Raw genomic sequence first — 23446 nt, 5'->3', positions numbered from 1 at the left:
TAATCTATGGATGAAACAGAATCTCAATTATTTGGCTTTGTTTCGTTAAAAGCAGGGGTGGATTCTACCTGGTCTATAGAACCGGTTGTTATGATTCTGCCCAGTTCAGAGAACCGACAAATCGCACCACTGGCTGGCCCCTCCCCTCCCTGCCCACTCACTCCTTACCTGGCATGCCCACCATCCAACATGCCTGCATTAGCCTAATTTTTGCTAAGTTGCTATTTTTCCTTTTTTTCCACTGACCATCAACTGTTCCGATTATCAGCTGTGCTGGAGATTTAGATTAGTTAGAAAGCAATCGTTTGATTTCTTGCTTTCTAACTAATCTAAAAGCAGAGCTGAACCTCCTAGCTTCTATTTTTCAGTGCACTCAGGTAGCAGATTGCAGAATGGTAGATCTCTGAATGAATCTCTGATTCTGTGAGCAACTCAATCTGCCTGCCTACTTTGCCTGATTTTGGGCAAAAGTTGCTCTTTTTTATAAAAAATTCAATATTTACATAAATATTTACAATATTTACATACAAGTCACGCTCAGCCAGTCACGTGACCACCAAGCCATGCCCAGGTAGCAAGCCACACCCACCCAGTCACATGACCACCAAGCCACACCCACAATTTAGGCCATGCCCACAGAACTGGCTGTTAAGAAAGTTGAATCCTACCCCTGGTTAAAAGTACAGAAACTATATATGGAAAAGTTACTGGCTAGCAATTCAAAAACTATCCTCACTGGTTGGTGTCTAACAGGTTAGAAATATGCCAGATTTTGACCATGTTGTTAAGATTGAGGAATGACTAAATTATAGGTAACTTTATGGCCGCTGACTTGGATGCTAAGTAGGTATTTGAACATTAATGTTCCATGGAACCAAAACATATTATAGAGCTGTAGTAAATATACAGAATTCAATTATCAGAATTTTTCTGTAACAATTAACCTGGCAATCATACATAAGATTTAATTCATACACATGTATAATCATATTCTATTTTTTTCTACTGGAAGAGGGCAAATAATCATCTTCTCAGATGAGCAGGCAAATTGTAGGTTTAGACTACAATTAGTAACAATAAATCAGAATGCTTGAAAGGTTAATGAAGTATTGGAAGTAAAGATTTATATTTACTTAAAGACAACCTTCATAGCCATCAAAATAACTTCTTGTATCAGTTTTCCAAATTACTGTTATTAACTAATAGTACTGTGCAGCTTATATATGCAATTGATGAATGTACAGTATACATTTTACATACTATCCTACTTTCATAATAGTATATTTCAAATATAATGACAAAATTAAAATAAATTAGAAAAGTAGAACATTCATACTACAGATCCATACAATTTATAAAGGCAGATATTACTAATTAATATTTACCAAGTACCCTCAAAAGCTAAGTTTTTATTAACTTCCAAAAGCTACAGTTTGGTCTCAAGAAGGAGATTGTTCCAAAATACAAGGACCACATGAGAAAAACTGCAAGGGTCTGTTATCTTTTTTAAAAACTTCTTGGGGACCCCCAAAAGTCAGAGACTGTCCTCTGCATGCTTAATTCTACAAGGAGAAGATGAACTTGGAATCTAGAATTAAAATCATTTGGGGATTTAAAGTTAAAACCAGTATCTTGAATTCCATTCAGAAATCCAAGGTTAAGAACAGCTGGGCTCTCCCCTGCTATGATGCAATTGTGATGGATTTCATTTGCTAAGATGAAGGCTATTGCCTTTTAAATTAAATACAGTTTCTCGATGACCTCTAAAGGCAGCCCATGAAGAATGCATAGCAGTAGTCGAGGCTACTTAACTCTATGTCTTAACTCTAAGAAATGTCACTACCATGGACCATGTGGACAAACCTCCCAACCATCCAACTAAAAAACGTCTAGACAATGGAGAGAAGGATCTGTACATTGACTACCATGCTGACTGTATCAAAAGTAAGTCACACATCCCGCAACTCAGCTTTAACCTTCAACCACAACCCTACCTCAACCAATCCACCATCACCCAAGACTAGGCACGCCCCTAACTACCTCAATTCCAACTACTGCTGGCCTTAAATGCAAGCTACTCAATAAAAGAAGCCTTGTGAATAAAATACTTGAATTTCTCCTCTTACTAAATATGGCTAAATTCGACATCATATTTGTCTGTGAAACATGGCTCAACGCATCTCTCCCTGACTCCATTACCACAGTAAGAGACTATCATGTTTACCAATCAGATCATGAAATTCGTAGAGGAGGTGCTATCTTCTATAAAAAGTCCTTACATCTCAAAAACATCCAAGTTACCCAGGAGCTTGCTCTTCCTGAGACCATCATCTGTGAACTATCCTTAAATATCACATTTCGATTCTTACTATGCCCACACGCTTTTATCTTTCTCAGTGACTTCAATCTACCTCATATTAACTGGACCCTAAATGAATGTACAACTGAACCTATACACGCAAACTTCTACAATGCTGTTACAAATCTGGGACTGGAACAACTAGTAACCAACAATACTAGACTTAACAACTGCCTCGATCTCACCTTCTGCAATAGTTTGAATTTAATTTACAGAATACAAACTAAAGAACCCTTTTCCAACAGTGACCACAATATGATTGACTTTTGTCTTAACATACGCCCACACAAAAATCATCACAATGATGTAAGCCCCAATTATAACTTTTAAAAAGGCAACTATGATCTTATAGACAACGATCTCTCATCCCTTGATAGGCAATCTCTATTCACTGGATGCAATACTGTTGAAGACCATTACAACATATTTTTACTTGAAGTCAAAAGAGTCATCAAACTATATGTACCAACAACAACTCCCCAAAAAACAAAAAAACAAAAACAGATTACCCATAACAATAAAGGAACTTCAATCCAAAAAGAGATCACTCTGGCAGAAAAAAATCTGGTCATGTTGCCAACTTCAAAAGCCAATACAAAAATTTATGTCACCAGATAAAAACTGAATGCACCAATTATCACATTAAACAAGAGGAAAACCTTCTACTCACCAATTCCACCCGCACTTTTTACAATTTTGTAAACAACAAGCTAAAAGACTCAAGGTCCATCCCACCCCTGATAGGACCTAATGGTAAAGACTGCAACGATGACACCATTAAGGCCAACATCTTTAACACATTCTTTGGTTCAGTATTTGTAAACAGCAATGGATCAGGCCCAGTATTTCCTAGTCGAACCACAGACAACTACAATGATCTAATACATATCGATTTTACAGAAGACAATGTTGAAAAAGCACTACGCAATTTAAAACCATCTCTATCTATTGGACCGGACGGAATATGGGCCTACTTCTTAAAAAAGCTATCCACTGCCATAACAGGACCTCTAAGCATAATCTTTGAAAAATCTTTCAGGACCAGCTCTTTGCCTAACATATGGTCACAAGCCACGGTCATCCCCACCTTCAAAAAGGGAGACCCCAACCTAGTTGAAAATTACAGACCAATCTCCTTATGCTGCGTCACCTATAAAGTCATGGAATCAATTATTAACCAATCCATTATCCTCCACTTAGAGACAAACAACCTACTCTCCAATAAACAATTTGGTTTCAGAAAAAAACTATCCGGTAATCTGCAACTCTTACACTGCAAAAACATATGGACTACACAACTCGATCACGACAAAACAATAGACACAATCTACATAGACTTCTGTAAAGCCTTTGATTCAGTGGTACACGACAAACTACTCCTAAAAGTAAAATCTTATGCTATCTCTGGACAACTGCATAACTGGATAGAAGCATTCCTGTCAAAGAGACAACAAATGGTCAAAATTGGGAGTGTCCTATCAAATTCTGTACCTGTCAATAGTGGTATCCCCCAAGGCAGTGTTCTAGGACCAACTCTCTTTATACTCTACATAAATGACCTCTGTGATCATATTAAGAGCAACTGATGATGTAAACCTGTTCAATACCACAGATATTACTGCTACCCTTCAAAAAGATCTTGACTATGTATCAGAATGGTCAAACAAATGGCAACTTCAAATTCCAGTCTTTTCAGGTAGTTCACAAGAATACCCCGATTAACAGAAATACATTACTACAAGATATAATGTCAGAACATACTTATCCCGCTTAAGATATGACAAAGCTCATGTATTAGAGTGGCCAATTCCATTTTCAATCTATATCTAAGCCTGAATGCAGAGTGAAAGGAGACCAGATAAACACTCCTTCCCCAGCTTTCTGTAGCTGACTCCTTGCTACATTCTCAATAAACTTCCCAGAGTTTGGGCACTGGACAATTCATATTTAAAACATACAGCTTCAGAGATGTTTTGCTGAGAAGGAGATCATCATTGTAATTTTCAACCCAGAACATCATGCTTCCCTCCCTCAAAGAAATGTTTATCAGATCTATCAGGTCATTCTCCAAATGAGAGGAGCATGGGTTAAATTTGAAGATGGCAGAAGTCATACTAACGAATATCCATTTCCCAAGTTCAAATATAATATTGCCAGATATTATCCCAGGTATTTATAGGGTAAATAGAAGAGACTTTATCAGCAAAATTTTGCATTAGCAATTGACATTTCTTATCCATCATTCCTTAATAAAGAAGAATCTTAAAATCATCAAATGGAAGTGACACTATAAAAGCACAGAAATGTCACTACTTCACTACTTTTACTTCACTACTTCATGACCCTTATCACCATGGTGTAGACTTAAATAATGAACCAGTACTCATGTTTAGTCTAATTTTGTGTTCTTTCACCATGTTCCTGGTATTACTTTTATCACTTCTTCTCTTGGAAAACCACTAAGCATCAATCAAAGGAGCAATTATTCCAAAGGCTTAAATTGCTTCCCAGTTCCATGATTCTATCCAGGTGCTCAGTGGAACTACTACCAAAAAATTTGGGGAAAATTCCCAACTGTTCTCTGAGATCCATTAGATGTCTGGGAGGAAGCTTTTAATAAGACCATTTCAAGCTTCAGTGGCTACTGATAGCCACAAATCTCGTTTAGGCCAGGAAGACAAAGGATTTAACCTAATGTCCTCAATATCCAGATCAAATATCAACTTTTTAAAGAGAAAAAGGAAATTCAAAGTACATCTGCATACGTGCACTTGGGACAAGTTTATAATTGTAATAGAAATCACATATACCTAAATCCTCCCTAAATCTCCCTAAATGAATGGAAGCTGGAGGAACACCAAAACAGTTTACTATTGTAGAAAGTTAGCAGCCACCCCTCCTAGAAGAATGAAATATTTTGAGAGATATTTAAAAAGGCAGAATATTATATTTACATAAAGGAGAAACATGCTTCTAAAGACAGAAACTCAGAGCCTCAGCTCCCTGCCCCCAAGCAGATACTGAGGCCAGCCTTTATAAATGCAGATTTGGTAATCCGTTACTCCTGGCAGGTCTGAACAAAGATAAGATCAGCCCTCAGCACCTTCATTGCATCAACACACTTCAACCAAACCTGACTTCAAGACAAACATAGCATAGCCCCATGGGAGTTTGACAGCAAACAATAGAATACTTGCCCCAGCCACAGGAACAGGAAGCTCAAGGACAAGGCCCAAGAGAGGGTATAAATACCTCTCACTCTCCACTCCATGTGCTCAGCTGCACCAGGACCTCAAACCCATGTGTCATCAATAAACCCTCATTCCAAACAGCCTCCATGTTTCCATTGTCTTTCTCCCTACTTGGAACTGAACCAGATAGATATTTCCTCCAACACTACATACAGCAAGAAACTCAGGAAGGGGTCTTGTAAGGTATCTTGACCCTTCACGTTCAGCCATTGATACTACATTATTCCTAAAGCATGGATTCAGATTTTCACAGTAATTGCTACTGCTTCATCTTTCCAGTCCTGGAAATAGTTCTTTTCTACACATGATATACCTGCAAACCAGCCTTTGATGAACAGAAAACTAGCAAGTTTATGTATGCAAGTTAATTTACATCCTAAAGAAAATAAGAACGATTTTAAAATGCCAGATATTTTGAGTTAAAATTTTAACATCAAGAACACATGCACGTGCATCTCTAATTATCCATCTTGTGTAACATTTCTTTTAATCTATTGGTAAGCATTCATGATCTATAAAGAGTATTTTCATGCATCTTTATATTATGTATTTACTAATATCCTTAATAAAAAAGATTTGGACATAGCGGAGATAAACAATTTAGGTTATAAAAATATACTGTAAATTCATGTAAAAATATGCTCAATTATTTGATTTGTATAATGCACAAAATAAGGGAAATTATTACTGAAATTCCTTTTCTGTATGTTTTACAGTATATTGTGCTTGAGGATGCTAAAATGTACACTCAGAAATTATATTTCGAATGGCCCAGTTATTTTTACTCCTTCCATCAGTTTCCCTTGGGACATAGAATAAGCTTGTTCTCTGGCAGCAAAATATGCTAATCATGTGACTTATCACCCAGTGAATTAGCATTGCTTCTCTCATCTGAGCCATGTTCCCTTGAAAAACCATGGCATCTTAATAGAAAATAATGACTGTGTGATAAACCTCATTAGAAAATCAATATATTGACACTAGCCTCCCAAATGTCTGAATAGTAATGGATTGTCTCCTCATTAAGAAGACTATTAACGTGTACTTAAGCATCGTTAAATTATATTGATCAAATATTATTCACGTACTAATTTTCTGGAAAGCAGTAGATACTGGAAAGAAATGTAAGCTTATGTATTTAAAAGAGAAGCATGATATATGATAAAGGAAACTTAACTCAATATCCAGTAACTATTAAAAATGTACAGGAAGACTTTGAAACAATATTGGAAGGTAATATTACTTACCAAAAAACTTCCAAAGGCTGAGTTAAATATAGCAGCTGCCTAAAAGAATGAAAGAAACATCAATAATACTCTTGCTATTTCATGTATAATACTCAGCTTAATTCATATTTTCTAGTAAACTACTGCCCTTTAAAATCATTGCAAAATATCTTATGAAAAGTCACATTTCAGATAATAGTTACTTATTTTATTATTCATGTTTAAAATTTGCATTTCACATTTATCCTCCTTTGGCAACTTAAAAATAACGGAAGTTATTAAAAAACACCTATTACCATGTTTATGCTATATAAAATTCCTTATAGGAAAAGCACGTAGACTTTTTTTTAAAGAAGTCAATAGAAAAATAACGTAATAAGTAATTAATAGTATGGTGCTTATCTGGATATATATTTTAGTGTATTTCAAGTAGAATATTGAATTTAATCTTTTGCTACAAGCATTGAAATGAATATATACTGCAGTAAAATTACAACTTATCTATGTGCTTTAATTCCAGAGGCCAGAAAGAATACAATGAATCCAGCCAAAAGAAAAAGGAAAAATAAATGACCCAACTGAGTTTGAAGAAATATTTAGCTTACCTAAATATCCAAGAAATAATGTTGGGGGAAAACATTCTGATAAACTACTAAATTCTGAGAAACAGAAAATGCTTAAATCTTGTAAAGCTTCTTGCTTTACCATAACGGAAGGAATTCTGCCATGGCATCCAGTCCGATGATGTAGAAAAACAAGCAGAGCAAAAAGTGGGGAGGGGCAGAGAAAAGAAAATGTGCCATTTACATGGAAAACAGGAGCAGAATCGAAGTAATCACCAAGGACACCATCCAGCCATGGAGGAAAGATTTTTTGAAAGAGCTTGAAAGTTTGAACATAGTCCAAAACACAGGCTAAGCTGAGTAGAACCTACTGCTCTATTATGAGAGTGCAATGAAAATGAATAGCTAATGAGATGCTTGGCTCCAGAGAGCTTAGCTTTCTTATTCAAGTTCATAATTTATTTAAAGCTTTGATAATTTCATTAGAGTCATCCTTGGCTGGCCTTATCAATAAAAGATAGCCCTGGACCACAGCTTCTCAGTGGCCCACACACAAGCAAGCACAGTCTTGTAATATTTTGTTTTGCTTTGCTTCCTTGTTTGCTTGCTTTCTAAAAAGGACAATGGCATATGGTGTTCCATGTTGTGGGGAGAGCTTCTGAATAGAAACAGCTAAATAAAACATCACAGTTGACAGTTATAAAACTACAGCAAAATATTTTCACACCTCTACTTTCTCAGCATCTGCCTTTGAACATGAGGAGGAGGAACCAGTCCAAATAATTATACTTGCAACAATTAATAAACATGATATGGTTTAACGAGTCAGAGTGGAACATTAGGATTTCAACTTGTAATTCCACACCTTGATAAACCTCGAGGAAATAATCTATGACACACCAATGCGGCTTAAGTTAAGTTCAGGTACTTGCTCTTACATGACTGTTCCTATTCCTTCTAATCATCTCCCAAGATCTCTCCTGGTGTCCTCCTGCCTTGAAAGGCAACAAATAGCAACTAGGATCTTTCTGCTATAGCACCCTACTTGTAGAATGGACTCATGAGTTGGTCATACCTGACATTATGATTGAAAGGATATGGGTTAAATATAAATTGGTGACTGGACGTTATGACTAAATATTTTAAAATATGGACCAAACGAGAGGGCCCTCAAGAGCAAAACTTCTTGGGTGCATTTAGAGATATTTGTGTTGTGGTTCACCGGCAGCCTGCACAGATGGTAGTGGAATCAGACAGTGAGGAAGAATGGGAAACAGTCCAGGAGTCTGGAGAAGACTCAGACAAGGGTCCTGTGTCTGATGCAGATATGGGGCCAGGACCATCTGGGAGCTGGGAGCTGACTCCAGAGCCTCCTAAGTCTGGCAGCAGCAAGGCAGAGGAACAAGGGGAGCCTGTTCCCAGTGTGCGTGTGCGCAGAGCTGCTAGTAGGCAAGAGCAGCTAAGACAAAAGGGCGGACTTGAGAGTAAGGCTTGGAGGTGATTGCCCCTCCCCTAAAGGAAGTGCAAAGGTAGAGAAACCTTTGCAGGAAGTAAAGTTGTTCACTCTGTTTGGATTAAACCTTGAAGTTCTGTGTAGACTTTGTACTTCGGATGGCTTTTTACAGTTAATTTGGCACATTAGTTGTTGGCAACAATTCAAAGGACATAAAGATGGGTGCTTATCTCAAGGGACTGTTTGGGACTCATTACAGGCTGGGAATGAACCTAAGTCCCAGTGTTGAAATAAAACAAGAGTTGTTTGGACTAAGCATGTGCTTAATTACAGTCTCGGGAAGCCTTGGTCAGAACAATTTGATACCATTTTATATTTTAGGCACTCAAAGTTTTATTCTCCTGAACATTTAATAATTACATTTTCTTAGTTATATATTATATACGCTGCTCAAAAAAATAAAGGGAACACTTAAACAACACAATGTAACTCCAAGTCAATCACACTTCTGTGAAATCAAACTGTCCACTTAGGTAGCAACACTGACTGAGAATCAATTTCACATGCTGTTGTGCAAATGGAATAGACAACAGGTGGAAAGCATAGGCAGTTAGCAAGACATCCCCAATAAAGGAGTGAGTCTGCAGGTGGTGACCACAGACCACTTCTCAGTTCCTACGCTTTCTGGCTGATGGTTTGGTCACTTTTGAATGCTGGCGGTGCTTTCACTCTAGTCTAGTGGTAGCATGAGACGGAGTCTACAACCCATACAAGTGGCTCAGGTAGTGCAGCTCATCCAAGATGGCACATCAGTGCGAGCTGTAGCAAAAAGGTTTGCTGTGTCTGTCAGCATAGTGTCCAGAGCATGGAGGCACTACCAGGAGACAGGCCAGTACATCAGGAGATGTGAGGAGGCCGTAGGAGGGCAACAACCCAGCATCAGGACCGCTACCTCCGCCTTTGTGCAAGGAGAGACAGGAGGAGCACTGCCAGAGCCCTGCAAAATGACCTCCAGCGGACCACAAATGTGCATGTGGCTGCTCAAACGGTCAGAAACAGACTCCATGAGGGTGGTATGAGGGCCCGACATCCATAGGTGGGGGTTGTGCTTACATACCAACACCGTGCAGGATGTTTGGCATTTGCCAGAGAACACCAAGATTGGCAAATTCGCCACTGGCGCCCTGTGCTTTTCACAAATGAAAGCAGGTTCACACTGAGCACATGTGACAGATGAGACAGGGTCTGGAGAAGCTGTGGAGAACATTCTGCTGCCTGCAACATCCTCCAGCATGACCGGTTTGGCAGTGAGTCAGTAATGGTGTGGGGTGGCATTTCTTTAGGGGGCCGCACAGCCCTCCATGTGCTCGCCAGAGGTAGCCTGATTGCCATTAGGTACCAAGATGAGATCCTCAGACCCCTTGTAAGACCATATGCTGGTGCGATTGGCCCTGGGTTCCTCCTAATGCAAGACAATGCTAGACCTCATGTGGCTGGAGTGTGTCAGCAGTTCCTGCAAGACAAAGGCATTAATGCTATGGACTGGCCCACCCGTTCCCCAGACCTGAATCCAATTGAGCACATCTGGGACATCATGTCTCGCTCCATCCACCAACGCCATGTTGCACCACAGACTGTCCAGGAGTTGGGGGATGCTTTAGTCCAGGTGTGCAAGGAGTTCCCTCAGGAGACCATCCGCCACCTCATCAGGAGCATGCCCAGGCGTTGTAGGGAGGTCATACAGGCATGTGGAGGCCAGACACACTACTGAGCCTCATTTTGACTTGTTTTAAGGACATTACATCAAAGTTGGATCAGCCTGTAATGATTTTTTCCACTTTAATCTTGAGTGTAACTCCAAATCCAGACCTCCATGGGTTGCGAAATTTGATTTCCATTGATAATTTTTGAGTAAACAAATAAACAATGTATTTAATAAGAATATTTCATTCATTCAGATCTAGGATGTCTTATTTTTGTGTTCCCTTTATTTTTTGGAGCAGTATATATAATATTTTTCATTTTTATGAAGGGGCATTTTATTATTGTTGTTGTTTAGATAGCTTAAAGATAGAAAGAAATACAACAGTTAACAATTGAATAACAGCTATTTCTGGCTCTACTATATATATTTCACAAAAATGTAACTTGTAACCTATTACTGTATTTTTTTCCATTTTCTTTCAGACCATTCAATGAATAGTAGCCACATGCATGTCTCCTTAGGGAAAGCATTCCATAACTTAGGAGCTACAATAAGGAGGACTTCTCCTGCATAGCAGACAGATCAACAGCATCAGTCACAGCTGGAAAATCTTAAAGCAAGCCTCTGTTAATCTAAGTCACAAAGTAAGCTTGTAACAGCAGTGTCACCCTCTTATGGCCAGCTCTTAAGCCATATAAAGACCAATTCTTAAAATATTTAACACTTCAGATCAGATGGATTAGAAAAACTCTGAAATTTCTTGGTGTCCTTTTCTTTATCTTTTGGAGAGTTTTGGTTTTATACCACATCATTTTCCCTGGGAAGCATGGTCAACTGAAATTCAAGAATAAAGTCTGCTATACCTTTGGCAAGTAACAGTGAAAAAGAGGAAATTGGGAGCAGTTAAAGTAACTAAAGAAAAATCCATTTCTGAATCCTCACACTGTGTACTTCAGCAATTATAACAGGCAGAAGAAATTGGAGACTCATTCCACTCCTCTGTTTTCAATTGCACAAAAACAAAACCAAGTCCTGGATTAGAACTAACAGACCTGTAGGAAATCACTTAATAATGCAAATTAGCATAATATTTACTCGTCACTTTGGGAAGAAAAGTATTACATAAATTCTAAGTCTTCTCTAGAATATTTAGAAACCAACATGGTTAAATTTTTCAGTGGTCAATACAAGCCATGAATTAATGTTTTCATTTGACTGAAAACCTTTTTCCCTAGTACGTGCTTAAAAATGTTCCTGAAATTAATCCTTTCTTAGGTTAAACACATGCACTATATACATACTCATTCTAGCAATAAGATAAAAATGCCACACTTATAAAAATTAATTCTAGATATAAAATTTAACAGCAGGCATGAAAGGGCAGATAATTAGCAGCACAAAACTCAAAGGAATTTATAATGACCAAAAGGAAATGACTATAAGTAGTACAGACTGCAATCACATAATATGCCTGCTTGAGTCATCATGGACTAGTGTTTGACTATATCTGAATATTCTGACGATCATAAAATTGCTGTTATTATTATTTATTGCTATTCTCTCTGGTTTAGGCATGGAATAAGTGCATTGTATGCATTAAGTAACAAAACAGTACAAATATTTGTGGCGCACAGATATTTACAATTCACAGCTTGAGACCATACTGGGTGGCCACTACCTTGGAAGCAGTGGTGGGATTCAAATTTTTTTACTACTGGTTCTGTGGGTGTGGCTTGGTGGCTGTGGCCAGGTGGGCATGGCCACGTAATTGGGTGGCCATGGCTTTTTTTGCAGCCACCCGGTTTTTGGGCCTCTGGGCCTCAGAGAAGCCTCCGGGGGAGGTTTTGCTCCCAGAAGGCTCTTCAGGGTCTCAGGAAGAAAAAAAACAAAGCATGGGAGGGGCACATAGCACCCCCCCAGCTCCGTTTTGGGACCTTCCTGGCCTCAGAAGAGCCACTAGGGGGGCGCTTTTGCTCCCAGAAGGCTCTTCTGGGGCTCAGGAAGGCAAAAAATGGAGGGGGACCTGAGCCCCTCCCTCCATTTTTTGCCTTCTTGGGCCTCAGCAAGGGGAATCCTGGCACAGTTGATCATATGAACAGCTGACTGTTGGGAGGGAAAAAAAAGAAAGAAATATCTTAAGGGGTGAGCATAAGGCAGGCGGGGTCAGTGAGCATCAGGAGGGCAGGGCAAGTGAGCCAGTGGTGACCGGGCGACCAGGTCAGGGGTGTGGCCAGCCAGAACTTACTACCGGGTCGGTGACCCATGGCAAATCCTTGCTACCGGTTTGTCCGATGTGGTGCGAACCGGCTTAATACCACCACTGCATGGAAGCATATGAATACAAGACACTTTTAGTGTTAGCCACAGGTAAAATTATAATGTGAAGAGGTGTAAAACCTATGCTTGCCTTATTTGGCTTTTCTTATATATATGAAAAATCTTGTTTTGGAATAAAATGGATTATTATCCCAGTTAAATGTTAACTGCAATTTTTAGGAAGCGGGTGTTTCTTTCAGTCTGCAAAGCGCATACCTTAGAGGCTGCAAAAATAATGGTGATTGGTTAAAAAGCAGCGTATTTTATTTCAGTTGCCACTCATCGCTATTTGTTTGACTCCAGGCTGAAAAAGAATATATATTCCAAGTTATTGGCTGCAGATGCTAAATTGAATCAGGTGTCCTTTCCTTTTAAGAAAATTAAGTTGCTTTTGTGCACGAGTGTTTTAATGAGAACAGAGCTTGCCGACATTGACAAATGGGAAGGACACTAGAGAGAGCATGGAAGCAGGACAATATGTGCATTTTACATTCTTGCAGCCTATTTTTCACTGACTATCCTGAATGACTTCACCATTTCTTAAGGGACCTATTAATCTCAAATTTAGTTATTACACAACATTTATTTGAACATATATTCTGGGGATGATGACAGTTAATAAAGGCATTTTTTTTACGAGCAGTATTTTTACATATTGTTCCAGCTATAACTCCCCTCTTATTCTTCTGCATTGATGGAACACTCAAGTTGTGATGTAGCTTTATTTAAGAGAGAGAGAAAAGTATCTATATTCAGATGCTGTTTTAAACATATGGGGACCCTTAAATAACTGTTAAAATGGATATAAAAAATAGTATTTCAGGATAGCAAAATAAAAATGTGCAAACTGTTCTACTGGTAACTACGTATCTATAAAATGGTCCCTCGGAAGTAAAAAAGACCCATTTTCTTCCCACCAAAAGATTTGTGGTTTTTAAAACTTCATTATTTGTAATAAAAGTGAAAAGTCCAGCTTCTATTTTATAATGAGCATAGAAAATTCAGTAACATCTACCTCTGGATACAGACTATCAAAGTGTATAGCTCATTATTCTTGCAATAAACAGAGCTGGATGATACACATCTAGCAATTATATAATTTATTAAAGCATATTCTAAGGCAAAAATAACTGTTTTCATAGTTAAATTTATTTTATTTTCAAAATAAAATACCAAAAAAAGTATTAAGTCTTAATACATTCAGACAACAGAAAATCTTTAATTTTCTCTTCTTTATCAGAGGCTACTTGAAAGGCAACTAGACTTTCTTGGTTTTTTTCTTTGAAAATGTTTCATTTCTCATCCAAGAAGCTTCTTCAGTTACGGAACTGATAAAACTTCTTGGTTGAGAAGAGAAACAAAAAGCACCTTTGGGACAACCATGACCTAGATGACTGAGAATCTCAATAGATAAGTACTCCTCAACTTACAACCATTTGTTTAGTGAAATTAACATGGCACTGAAAAAAGTGACCTATGAAGGTTTTTCACACTTACGACTGCTGCAGCGTCCTCGTGGTCATGTGATCAAAACTCGGTTGCTTGGCAGTTGGCATGTATTTATGAAAGTTGCTATGCCTCAAGATCATGTGATCACCATTTGTAACTTTCCCACGCTGACTTTCAACAAAGTCAAGATTCACTTAACAAATACATGATTCATTTAACAAGTGCAGTGATTTGCTTAACCAATCACTGCAAAAAAAGTCATAAAATGGGGCAAAACTCACTTAAGAATTGCCTTCAACAGAATTTTGGGGCTCAATTGTAGTCATAAATCAAGGATTAACTGTACTGGCCAGTGACAGTGTCCACTGTAGGGAGAAATGAGATTTCAGTTCATAATTCATTGTAGCCTTCTCCAACCAAAACCTCTTGGATATAATACTGGCTGGGAATTTCCGAAGTTCCTGTCTAATACATATGGAGTGTATTGGACTAGAGCTGCCAGAATTTAAATCATATTGTAGCAATCTATTGTATTTTTATCTGACAAAGTATTAAACAATTTTGTTTTTAAATCCCTGAATTAAAAATTAGCCATTGAACCTGAGCTTTAAAAAAGAAAAGCCCAAAATGGATACTAATCAATAAGATTATAATAACTATGTACGCATTTAATCAATGGGATGCAGCATTTACAAATAATATGGTTTCTGCAGCTATTATAAATTCAGAGTTATTTACATTTACAAATATTATCTATATTCTGGGTCATCCTTACATGTAACCTGCTTATAGACTAATAAACTCTGAGTACAATGTATGTTTAGCAGAATCTTATCATTAAGTCTACCAAATTTACTACCCACTTGGGGGTTTGTAGAGGACAGACAGAAGCACATTTCTATGAGAGGGACACAGCTATCTGCTTCAATACCTATTTGGTTAGTAACAAAAGAAGGAATGAGTATTACATCCTTTTTCTGTCAACTCACTTATCTGACTGCTTTCAGCTCCTGGTTATCTACAGTTATAAAGCTACTGTTTAAGCACATCATTGTTGGAAATTGGGGTTGTATTTAAAGTGCTGATTTTCACTTAAAACATTCACTTAAAAGATACAGAATACTATTGAGATCCTGTTTCATTTACAAACATATACTAATTATAGTGGGCATTTTCGGTGAGCACCCAGGTCTGCAGACACAACTTAGACCCAATCAAGCTTTGCAAAACCCAAGATAACATATAACAGATAATCAGAGTTGGAAGGGACCTGATAGGTCATCTAGTCCAAACCCCCACCCAAGTGGGGGATCCTACATCATTTCTGACAAATGGCAGTCCAATCTCTTCTTGAAAGTCTCAAGTGATGGCGCTCCCACAACTTCTGAGGGCAAGCTGTTCCATAGGTTGATTGTTCTGTCAGAAAGTTTCTCCTTATTTCCAGGTTAAATCTCTCCTTGTTCAGTTTCCATCCATTATTCCTTGTCTGGCCTACAGACGCTTTAGAAAATAGCTTGACCCCTTTCTCCCTGTGGCAGCCCCTCAAATATTGGAAGACTGCTATCATGTCTCCCCTGGTCCTTCTTTTCACTAGACTAGCCAAGCCCAGTTCCTGTAACCGTTCTTCATATGCCTTAGTCTCCAATCCCCTAATCATCCTGGTTGCTCTTCTCTGTACTTTTTCTAGAATCTCAACATCTTTTTTATAATGTGGTGACCAAAACTGGATGCAGTATTCTAGGTGGGTCTTACTAAGGCTTTATAGAGCGGTATTAGTACTTCCCTTGATCTTGATTGTATCCCTCTGTTAATACAACTTAGGATTGCATTAGTTTTGGCTGCTGCTGTACATTGTTGCTTCATATTTAGCTGGTTGTACACTGACTCCAAGATCCCTCTCACAGTTACTGCTATTGAACCTGGTTTCACCCAGTCTATATGTGTACTTTTGGTTTTTCTTGCCTAACTGTAGGACTTTACTTTTCTCTACATTGAATTTCATTTTGTTAGATACGGCCCAGTGTTCTAGTCTGTCAAGATCCATCTGGATCTTGAGCCTATCTTCTTGGGTGTTAGCTATTCCTGCCAGCTTGGTATCATCTGCAAATTTGGTAAGTTCCCCTTCTATTCCCTCATCTAAGTTATTAATGAAGATATTGAAGAGTACTGGGCCTAGTGTTTACTTCCCTCCATATAGACTTAGACCCATTGAGGACTACTTGTTGAGTACAGTTTGCCAGCCAGTTGCGAGTCCCTCTAGTGGTGGTGCTATCTATTCCACTTTTTTCTAGCTTACTAAGAAGTAGGTTGTGGTCTGCTTTGTCGAATGCCTTGCTGAAATCTAAATATATTATGTCCACAGTATTTTGCTGGTCTACTATTTTAGTCACTATGTTGAAGAATGAAATAAGATTGGTTTGACATGATCTGTTCTTAACAAATCTGTGCTGATTGCTAGTTATTACTTTACTTGTTTCTAGATGTTGGCAGATCCGTTTTTTATTATCTTTTCCAGTATCTTCCCGGGTGTTGATGTTAGGCTGATTGGTCTATAGTTTCCTGGGTCTGTTTTTTCCCCCCTTTTTTGAAGATGGGAACCACATCAGCTCTTTTCCAGTCCTCTGGTAGTTCCCGGTGCTACAGGATTTTTGAAAGAAGTGGTGCAGTGGTTCTGAGATGACCTCTGCCAGCTCCTTTAAAACTCTGGGATGTAATCCATCAGGCCCCAATGGTTTGTGTTCATCAAGATCAGACAGGTGTTCTTTTACTATTTTTTTTTTGCTTATTTTAACTTTTATTTCGGGTCTGTCTTTTACAGTTATATTTAAAGTGGGTAGAGCTATAGTTTCTTTTTGCATGAAGACTGATGCAAATAATGAGTTAAGCAACTCTGCTTTCTCTCTGTTGCCTGTTACTTCCTTGCCATCTTCTCTCTTTAGTGGACTGATTGTTTCCTTGATTTTTTTCTTGTTATTTACATGTTGGAAGAAACTTCTTTTATTATCTTTGATTTTTGTTGCAAGTCTTTGTTCGTTCTGAGCCTTTGCTTTCCTAACTTGGTCTTTGCAGATTCTGGCTATCTGCTGATATTCTGCCTTAGTTGTATGTCCTTCTTTCCATTTTTTGTACTTGTACTTTTTTTCTTTCAATTTGCCAGAGAGATCTTTGTGCAGCCATGCTGGTTTCTTCTTGGCTTTCTTTCTTTTTCTTTCTCAGTGGTATTGTGCTGGTTTAGGTTTCTATGATTGTACTTTTCAGAGTTTCCCAAGTGTCAGACTCCGTTAGTGCTGATAGATAAACTGAGCCCATCAGCACGTTTGCAAGAGCTGCTGAAGCCTGACATTATATACTTCCGGGATTGTTTAGCTGCATCAGATGCATCAATGGCGGAGCGGGATGGTCGACAGTGACGAGACGGGGGAATCCAGGAAACCTCCTTTCCTTTTGCAACTTTTAGAATCGACTGTAGTGCTGCAATGGATGATGTTGGGGGGAATCTGGGTATATAGTTTACTCACGAGTAGGTAGGGTTTCATAGGCGAAAGATAGATTGCAGAGATAGGAAACAATGGACATATTAGGTATAACCGGATGGTGACCTAGAGGGTAATTAAGGGGCTAATTAGGGGTGAGTATAGGAGATAGGAGTGTTTAGGCAGGTATGTTTATACCTTTAAATAGCATTGGAAGGCAGAAGCTTCCAGTGCTAACCTAGACCGGATTGTATGCCATTCTTGCCAGATGGGAAGTTTGTTGTTTGACATTAAACCTTGAAACCTGCTTTCTAATGTTGTATGGTGGTTTGTGTGCAAATCTGTGAGCTTTCAGAAGACCAGCTGAGACCAAGATTCTTGAGTTGTTTTCCCCTTTAGGATTTTCATCCATGGAAACTTTCCCAAGTTCTCTCTGGGTTTATTAAAATCAGCTCTTTTTAAATCCCTCTAGTGTCATTATGTTCTATTGCTTGTGTTTGTGTTATGCTGAATTCTAGTATGACGTGGTCACTCTCACCCAAGGTTCCTGCAGTTTCAATTCCCTCTATCACTTTTTCTCTGTTTGTAAGAATTATGTCCAGTGTGGCTGTCCCTCTAGTTTTATCCTCTACTTTTTGGACAACAAAGTTGTCAGTTACGTTGGTTAGGAATTTATTTGATTTCTCACTTGGTGCAGAATTAGTTTTCCAATTGATATCAGGATAATTGAAGTCCCCCATTACTATTGCTGTGTGTTTCCTGCATATGTTTATTAGAATCTTACACTGTTGAGAGCAAGCACAACTTTATCAGAATTAGTTTTTTGTATGCTCTGTTGTTAGATGTGCTACCTTATCATGATGCAAAAAGTATATGCATAAGTTATTATGAAAAAAAACAAATGAAAAGTAACACTTTCAAATACAATGGGAGTATACAATGGACTACAATCATCTTATTCAGTTAAACTGGCAATCCTGTTTAGGCTATTACATTTCAAAACTGTAGCTGATTCAAGAAATCAAGTCTATTATTTAAAACTAGGTCATTCCATCCTAGTTTGTCAGTCTGTATTAGCTGTATCAGTTCCAGACAACTTCCAGGTACAATTTAAAGTGCTGACTTTAATTTTTAAAATCTTAGCCTATGAATACATTATCTAAAAAATGGGTTCCCTTTTAAGTGCATATACAGAAGCCTTATTCTATATTTATTCAGCAAAAATGGGCTGGCATGGCCATGAAAGTGATCTTTCTACCGTGTTTCTCCAGCAATATGGCCTCCACCAATAGGAAGGCCCAGCATGATTTCTAGGCATGAGGTGAAATTAAGCCCCGCCCCCAAAATTTAGGCCTATTCAAACCATGCCTTTCCCCGCCATTTCTCACATCGTTTGTTAGAACTACATGAGGTGAAGAGAAATGGGTGGGGGAAGGGTGGGGGGGATGGGGAGAAAACTTGCCTTTAGGAGTGCCCTGCAGGTAGCCTAGGCTAGAATACCCCGATAGCCGACAGAAGCTCCCTGAAGGCAGAGTCCCCAGCCGCTTCAGGGCGTGGCGTGGCTACCCATGTCCTCTCACCTTTAGGGCAGTCTCTTTTGGGTGATGGAATCTCCCCAAATGCAGTCACCAGCTACTTCAATCGGCCGGTAGAAGCGGCCTCGCAGCGAGGGGAGTGTGTGTGTGCCACGCCTTGCCCCGAAGCAGCTGGGGACTCTGCCTTCAAGGGAGCTTCGATCGGCCAGTAGAAGCGGCCTCGGGGCGCAGCACACACACACTCCCTCGCCGCGAGGCCGCTTCTATCGGCAGACGAAAGATCCCTTGAAGGCTGAGTCACCAGCCACTTCAGGGCGAGGCGTGGCTGCCCGTGTCCCCTTGCCTTTAGGCAGTCTTTTTCGGGTGATGGAAGCTCCCCAAATGCAGTCACCAGCCACTTTGATCGGCCGGTAGAAGCAGCCTCGGGGCGAGCACACACACACACACACTCCTCGCCACAAGGCTGCTTCTTTCGGCAGACAAAAGTTCCCTTGAAGGCAGAGTCCCCAGCCACTTCGGGGCGAGGTGTGGCACACACACACTCCCCTCGCTGCGAGGCCGCTTCTACCGGCCAATTGAAGTAGCTGGTTACTGCATTTGGGGAGCTTCTATCACCCAAAAGAGACTGTCTAAAGGCAGGGGGACACGGGCAGCCACGCCACGCCCTGAAGCAGCTGGGGACTCTGCCTCTTGGGGAGCTTTCGTTGGCCGATAGAAGCGGCCTCACGGCAAGGTACATGCATATGGGCCGCTCTAGGTGGGGGAGGAAATTAAGTCACCCCCGAAAAGACGCCCTACCCGTTTTTTCAGGGATCAAAAAAAAAAATAAGGCCCGGCCTTATTTTGTGAGAAACACGGTAGTGGTAGCACGCAAGTTAAAGAAAAATTTCTATACAGATACTCATTGGCATCTTGCCTATAACTATTGTGGCACTAGTGAAGATCTTTACAATTGAGTTCTGCTGCTTTTTTGTGTTATTTAACCTCAGTGCTTTGTTTTATGAGAAGGAATATTTCCATGCTGCTTATTATTGTTTGCTGAATTAAAATAATACTCATATTTTCCACATTGTTAATATTTTGTTGTACTCTATATACACATATTTTCTGTATGCCCAATAAAAACAAAATCAAACAATGCATTTTCCAACCGGTTAAATATGTCTCAGGCACATTGTTTCTATTATTGTAATCCATTATTAATGCCCATGTTTTTCTAAAAGCCATTGCAGCCAATTCCTCTAGTATTTTATTAGTTCAGGAAGACCAGTAACCTGTTAATGATGATTTCAGAAAAGAATTCACTTTAATAGGTATTTCTACAGAAAGCAGACAACAGTATTGTCTTATATAAGGTAAATATGCAACAAGGAATGATTATTTCAGCATTTTTGTACCATCTAGCATAAATTTAATAAAAAATACAATGAAATCAATCTTTAGTTCCTGACAATAGCATCAAACAAGGAATGAATCTTTACACATTTAATATTATTGCAACATGAATATATTATTTACATGGGTCATCTGAGTGACTTTTATCCAATAGCAAACAATAAAAGTAAAAATGAATTAGTTGTTAATTATGTGTGATATTCCCTCTTTGCAAATGCTATTTTCCAAGCCTTTCCCCAAATTCAAGTTAATATCCTTTGTGCAAATTGGTGCGCAGTTTCTTATGCAGAGATGAATCCTGTTGTTATACATTGCAAATGGAGACTGTGACTAATCCAGAACTTTACATGATTTTCCTTTGTTCCCAACTTAGCCTGGAAGGACAGTGGCAGATGTGCCTTTTCTGTGATGTATGCATGTACGTGTATATGTAGATGCTTGGTAAGATATAAAATCTATTCATTTTTTAAATAATTACATTACATATCCCCCCAGCTACATATAGGTTCACTTTCTCCCCTAAGAAAATTGCAAATAGAAGGTACATTACATAAAAGGCACAAAGGGTTCATAAATTTTCTCAGAGAATAGATCCATCTAATACAGGGGTCTTCAAACTTGACAGACTTTAAGACTTGTGGACCAACTCCCAGAATTCATCCTCCAGTCATGTTAGCTCAGGAATTCTGGGAGTTGAAGTCCACAAATCTTAAGCTTGCCAAGTTTGAAGACCCTTGATCTAATAGCATCATCCTGGATGATCTAAGAACAAGAGGACAACTTACACTCAACAAGTGAAGAAGCAAATTCAGATCTTCCACTCAAGTGTTATATCTCAAAAATCTTTTACTAGAGGATTTTCTATTATCATTAAACTTCAACCTCTCCTTCTCCAAGTCAAAATATGACTCAACAAAATTCTTTTTTGTCAGGGATAACTGCAAAATTAAATGCCAGTTTCAATCTGCCTACATAGAACATTACATCTGGGAAGGACTTAACATTCTAAATCTAAGACAATGAGGATTAATCTTTCTACTCATTAGGCAGGTTTGTTATGATTTGTTATTAACTCGGTTGCCATGAGAGCTTGCATGCAAATTGCATGCAGCCACTTTCAAAACATTTACTCCTATGATTCACAATAGTTCTTCTTTTGAATAGGGAAGGCCAAGTCCCAAATAGATCATTGGGCATCATTTTATTTCATATTTACTCTACATGTAGCAAACAGGCATTTTCAAAATAAAGAGTGACATGACACATCATATATAATGCTATACTCTAATCTTTTTTTAAATGTAAATAATCACAGAAGAATTGTTTGTACAAAGAAAGATGCCCCGAGTCACCACATAGCCTATTCCTATTCTAAAAACCTTTGAATTGGATAACGTTATTCAATTTTGTTTCTTTACAAGTTTTATTCTTCAGCATGTTACTTCTACCTCACATATTATTCTTTAATTTTCCACAGTCTTTTAAATTTTGAATTATGATATATGTGCTTGTAGGGAGGGCTTTGTTCATAGCTGAAAGCTGCTAAGAGCGTTATTTACTACTTTTACTTCAAAATATACCAAAGCTTTCTTTGCAGAGAATCAGTATATTAATTTTATAAAATCTTTTTTAGAACTATTAAGATAGAACAATTATAAAATATTACAAAATAAAATTAAAAACATGGAGTCAAAATCAATGAAACGTTATATAAGAAAGTAAAATCATTATCAAATAAACAATGTAAAGATAATATTCGCTATAGTGGTTTATATTCACTTTGTGCTTACAAGTAGCAGTGAATATCAGTTAAATCATTATAGAGAAGGCATTCTACATATACAGTATCCCCAATGAAAAAGAATTATTTTCTATATTCTTTAAGGAATTGAAATACCAAAATTATTTTGTGAAATATATTCTCCGGAATAAAAATAAATTGTTTTGAGTATTATGAATACCCTGAATATTATGTTTAAGCCTTGGAGTTCCTATTTGTTAAAATAAATAGGATTATAGCTAGTTTTCAAGTATAAAAAAGTACAAATAAAAAACAAAGAATATATATATTAAATTAAATCTCCTTGCACAACTATATTACTAACCAAGTATAATTACAAGTGTTATTCATCATATAACTATAGGACTGACCCTTTTCAACAGATCTGCAGGTGTTCTTGAGAAAGCAACATGAAGCAATAGCTGCTATATAGCATAATTGCATATGTAATTTTATTTGAAAAACTGATGACACCACAATCTTTCTTCTGACTGATGGGGGATTCTAGTGTAATCTATCTGCTGCCTGCATTAAGTCACATAAAATAATGATTTACACTGCATGTCTCCTCAAAATCAAATGCCACTGAATTCAACGGTACTTACTCCCACATATGTAAATAGATATTAGTATGCTCTCTTACTTTCTTAGGCAAAGAAGGAATACAGCGCCCAAATGGATTTCTGTGTGGGGAGAAAATAAAAGGTGTGTGTATGTGTAGGAGAGAGAAAGAGAGAGGGGGGGAGGGAAAGAGGGAGGGAGGGAGGGGGAGGGGGAGGGAGAGAGGGAGAGAGAGAGAGAGAGAGAGAGGAGGGTGAATACTACAATATTCCTGATCATAGACAAAATCGATTGCTGGGTTATTTTCAAAATCTAACTTTTAACATGCACAGTTGCAGGCAGTAAAAGGTTACTCAATAATGAATAAAAGACAGCCCCAA

At 38.3% G+C, this 23446-nt stretch overlaps 1 protein-coding gene across 3 annotated transcripts in view; it reads right to left on the bottom strand.

Moving 5' to 3' along the window:
* The window catches only part of SLC10A7 (solute carrier family 10 member 7), a 142321-nt gene that overhangs the window by 88649 nt on the left and 30226 nt on the right, over positions 1–23446 (bottom strand). For all 3 annotated transcript variants that reach the window (XR_015744100.1, XM_026698123.2, XM_087936079.1), the window contains exon 5: positions 6858–6896. Coding sequence is in view for 2 of the 3 variants with exons in the window: in XM_026698123.2 (XP_026553908.1) it covers positions 6858–6896 (39 nt within the window). In the remaining variant the exon portion in view is untranslated. The remainder of the gene's footprint in view (positions 1–6857; positions 6897–23446) is intronic.

Source organism: Pseudonaja textilis, chromosome 6, assembly GCF_049901715.1.
Source record: "Pseudonaja textilis isolate UNSWEBS1 chromosome 6, rPseTex1.2, whole genome shotgun sequence".
Lineage (NCBI taxonomy): Eukaryota > Metazoa > Chordata > Lepidosauria > Squamata > Elapidae > Pseudonaja > Pseudonaja textilis.
The sequence above is the reverse complement of the archived record's forward strand: the minus strand, read 5'-3'. Positions and strand labels throughout refer to the sequence as shown.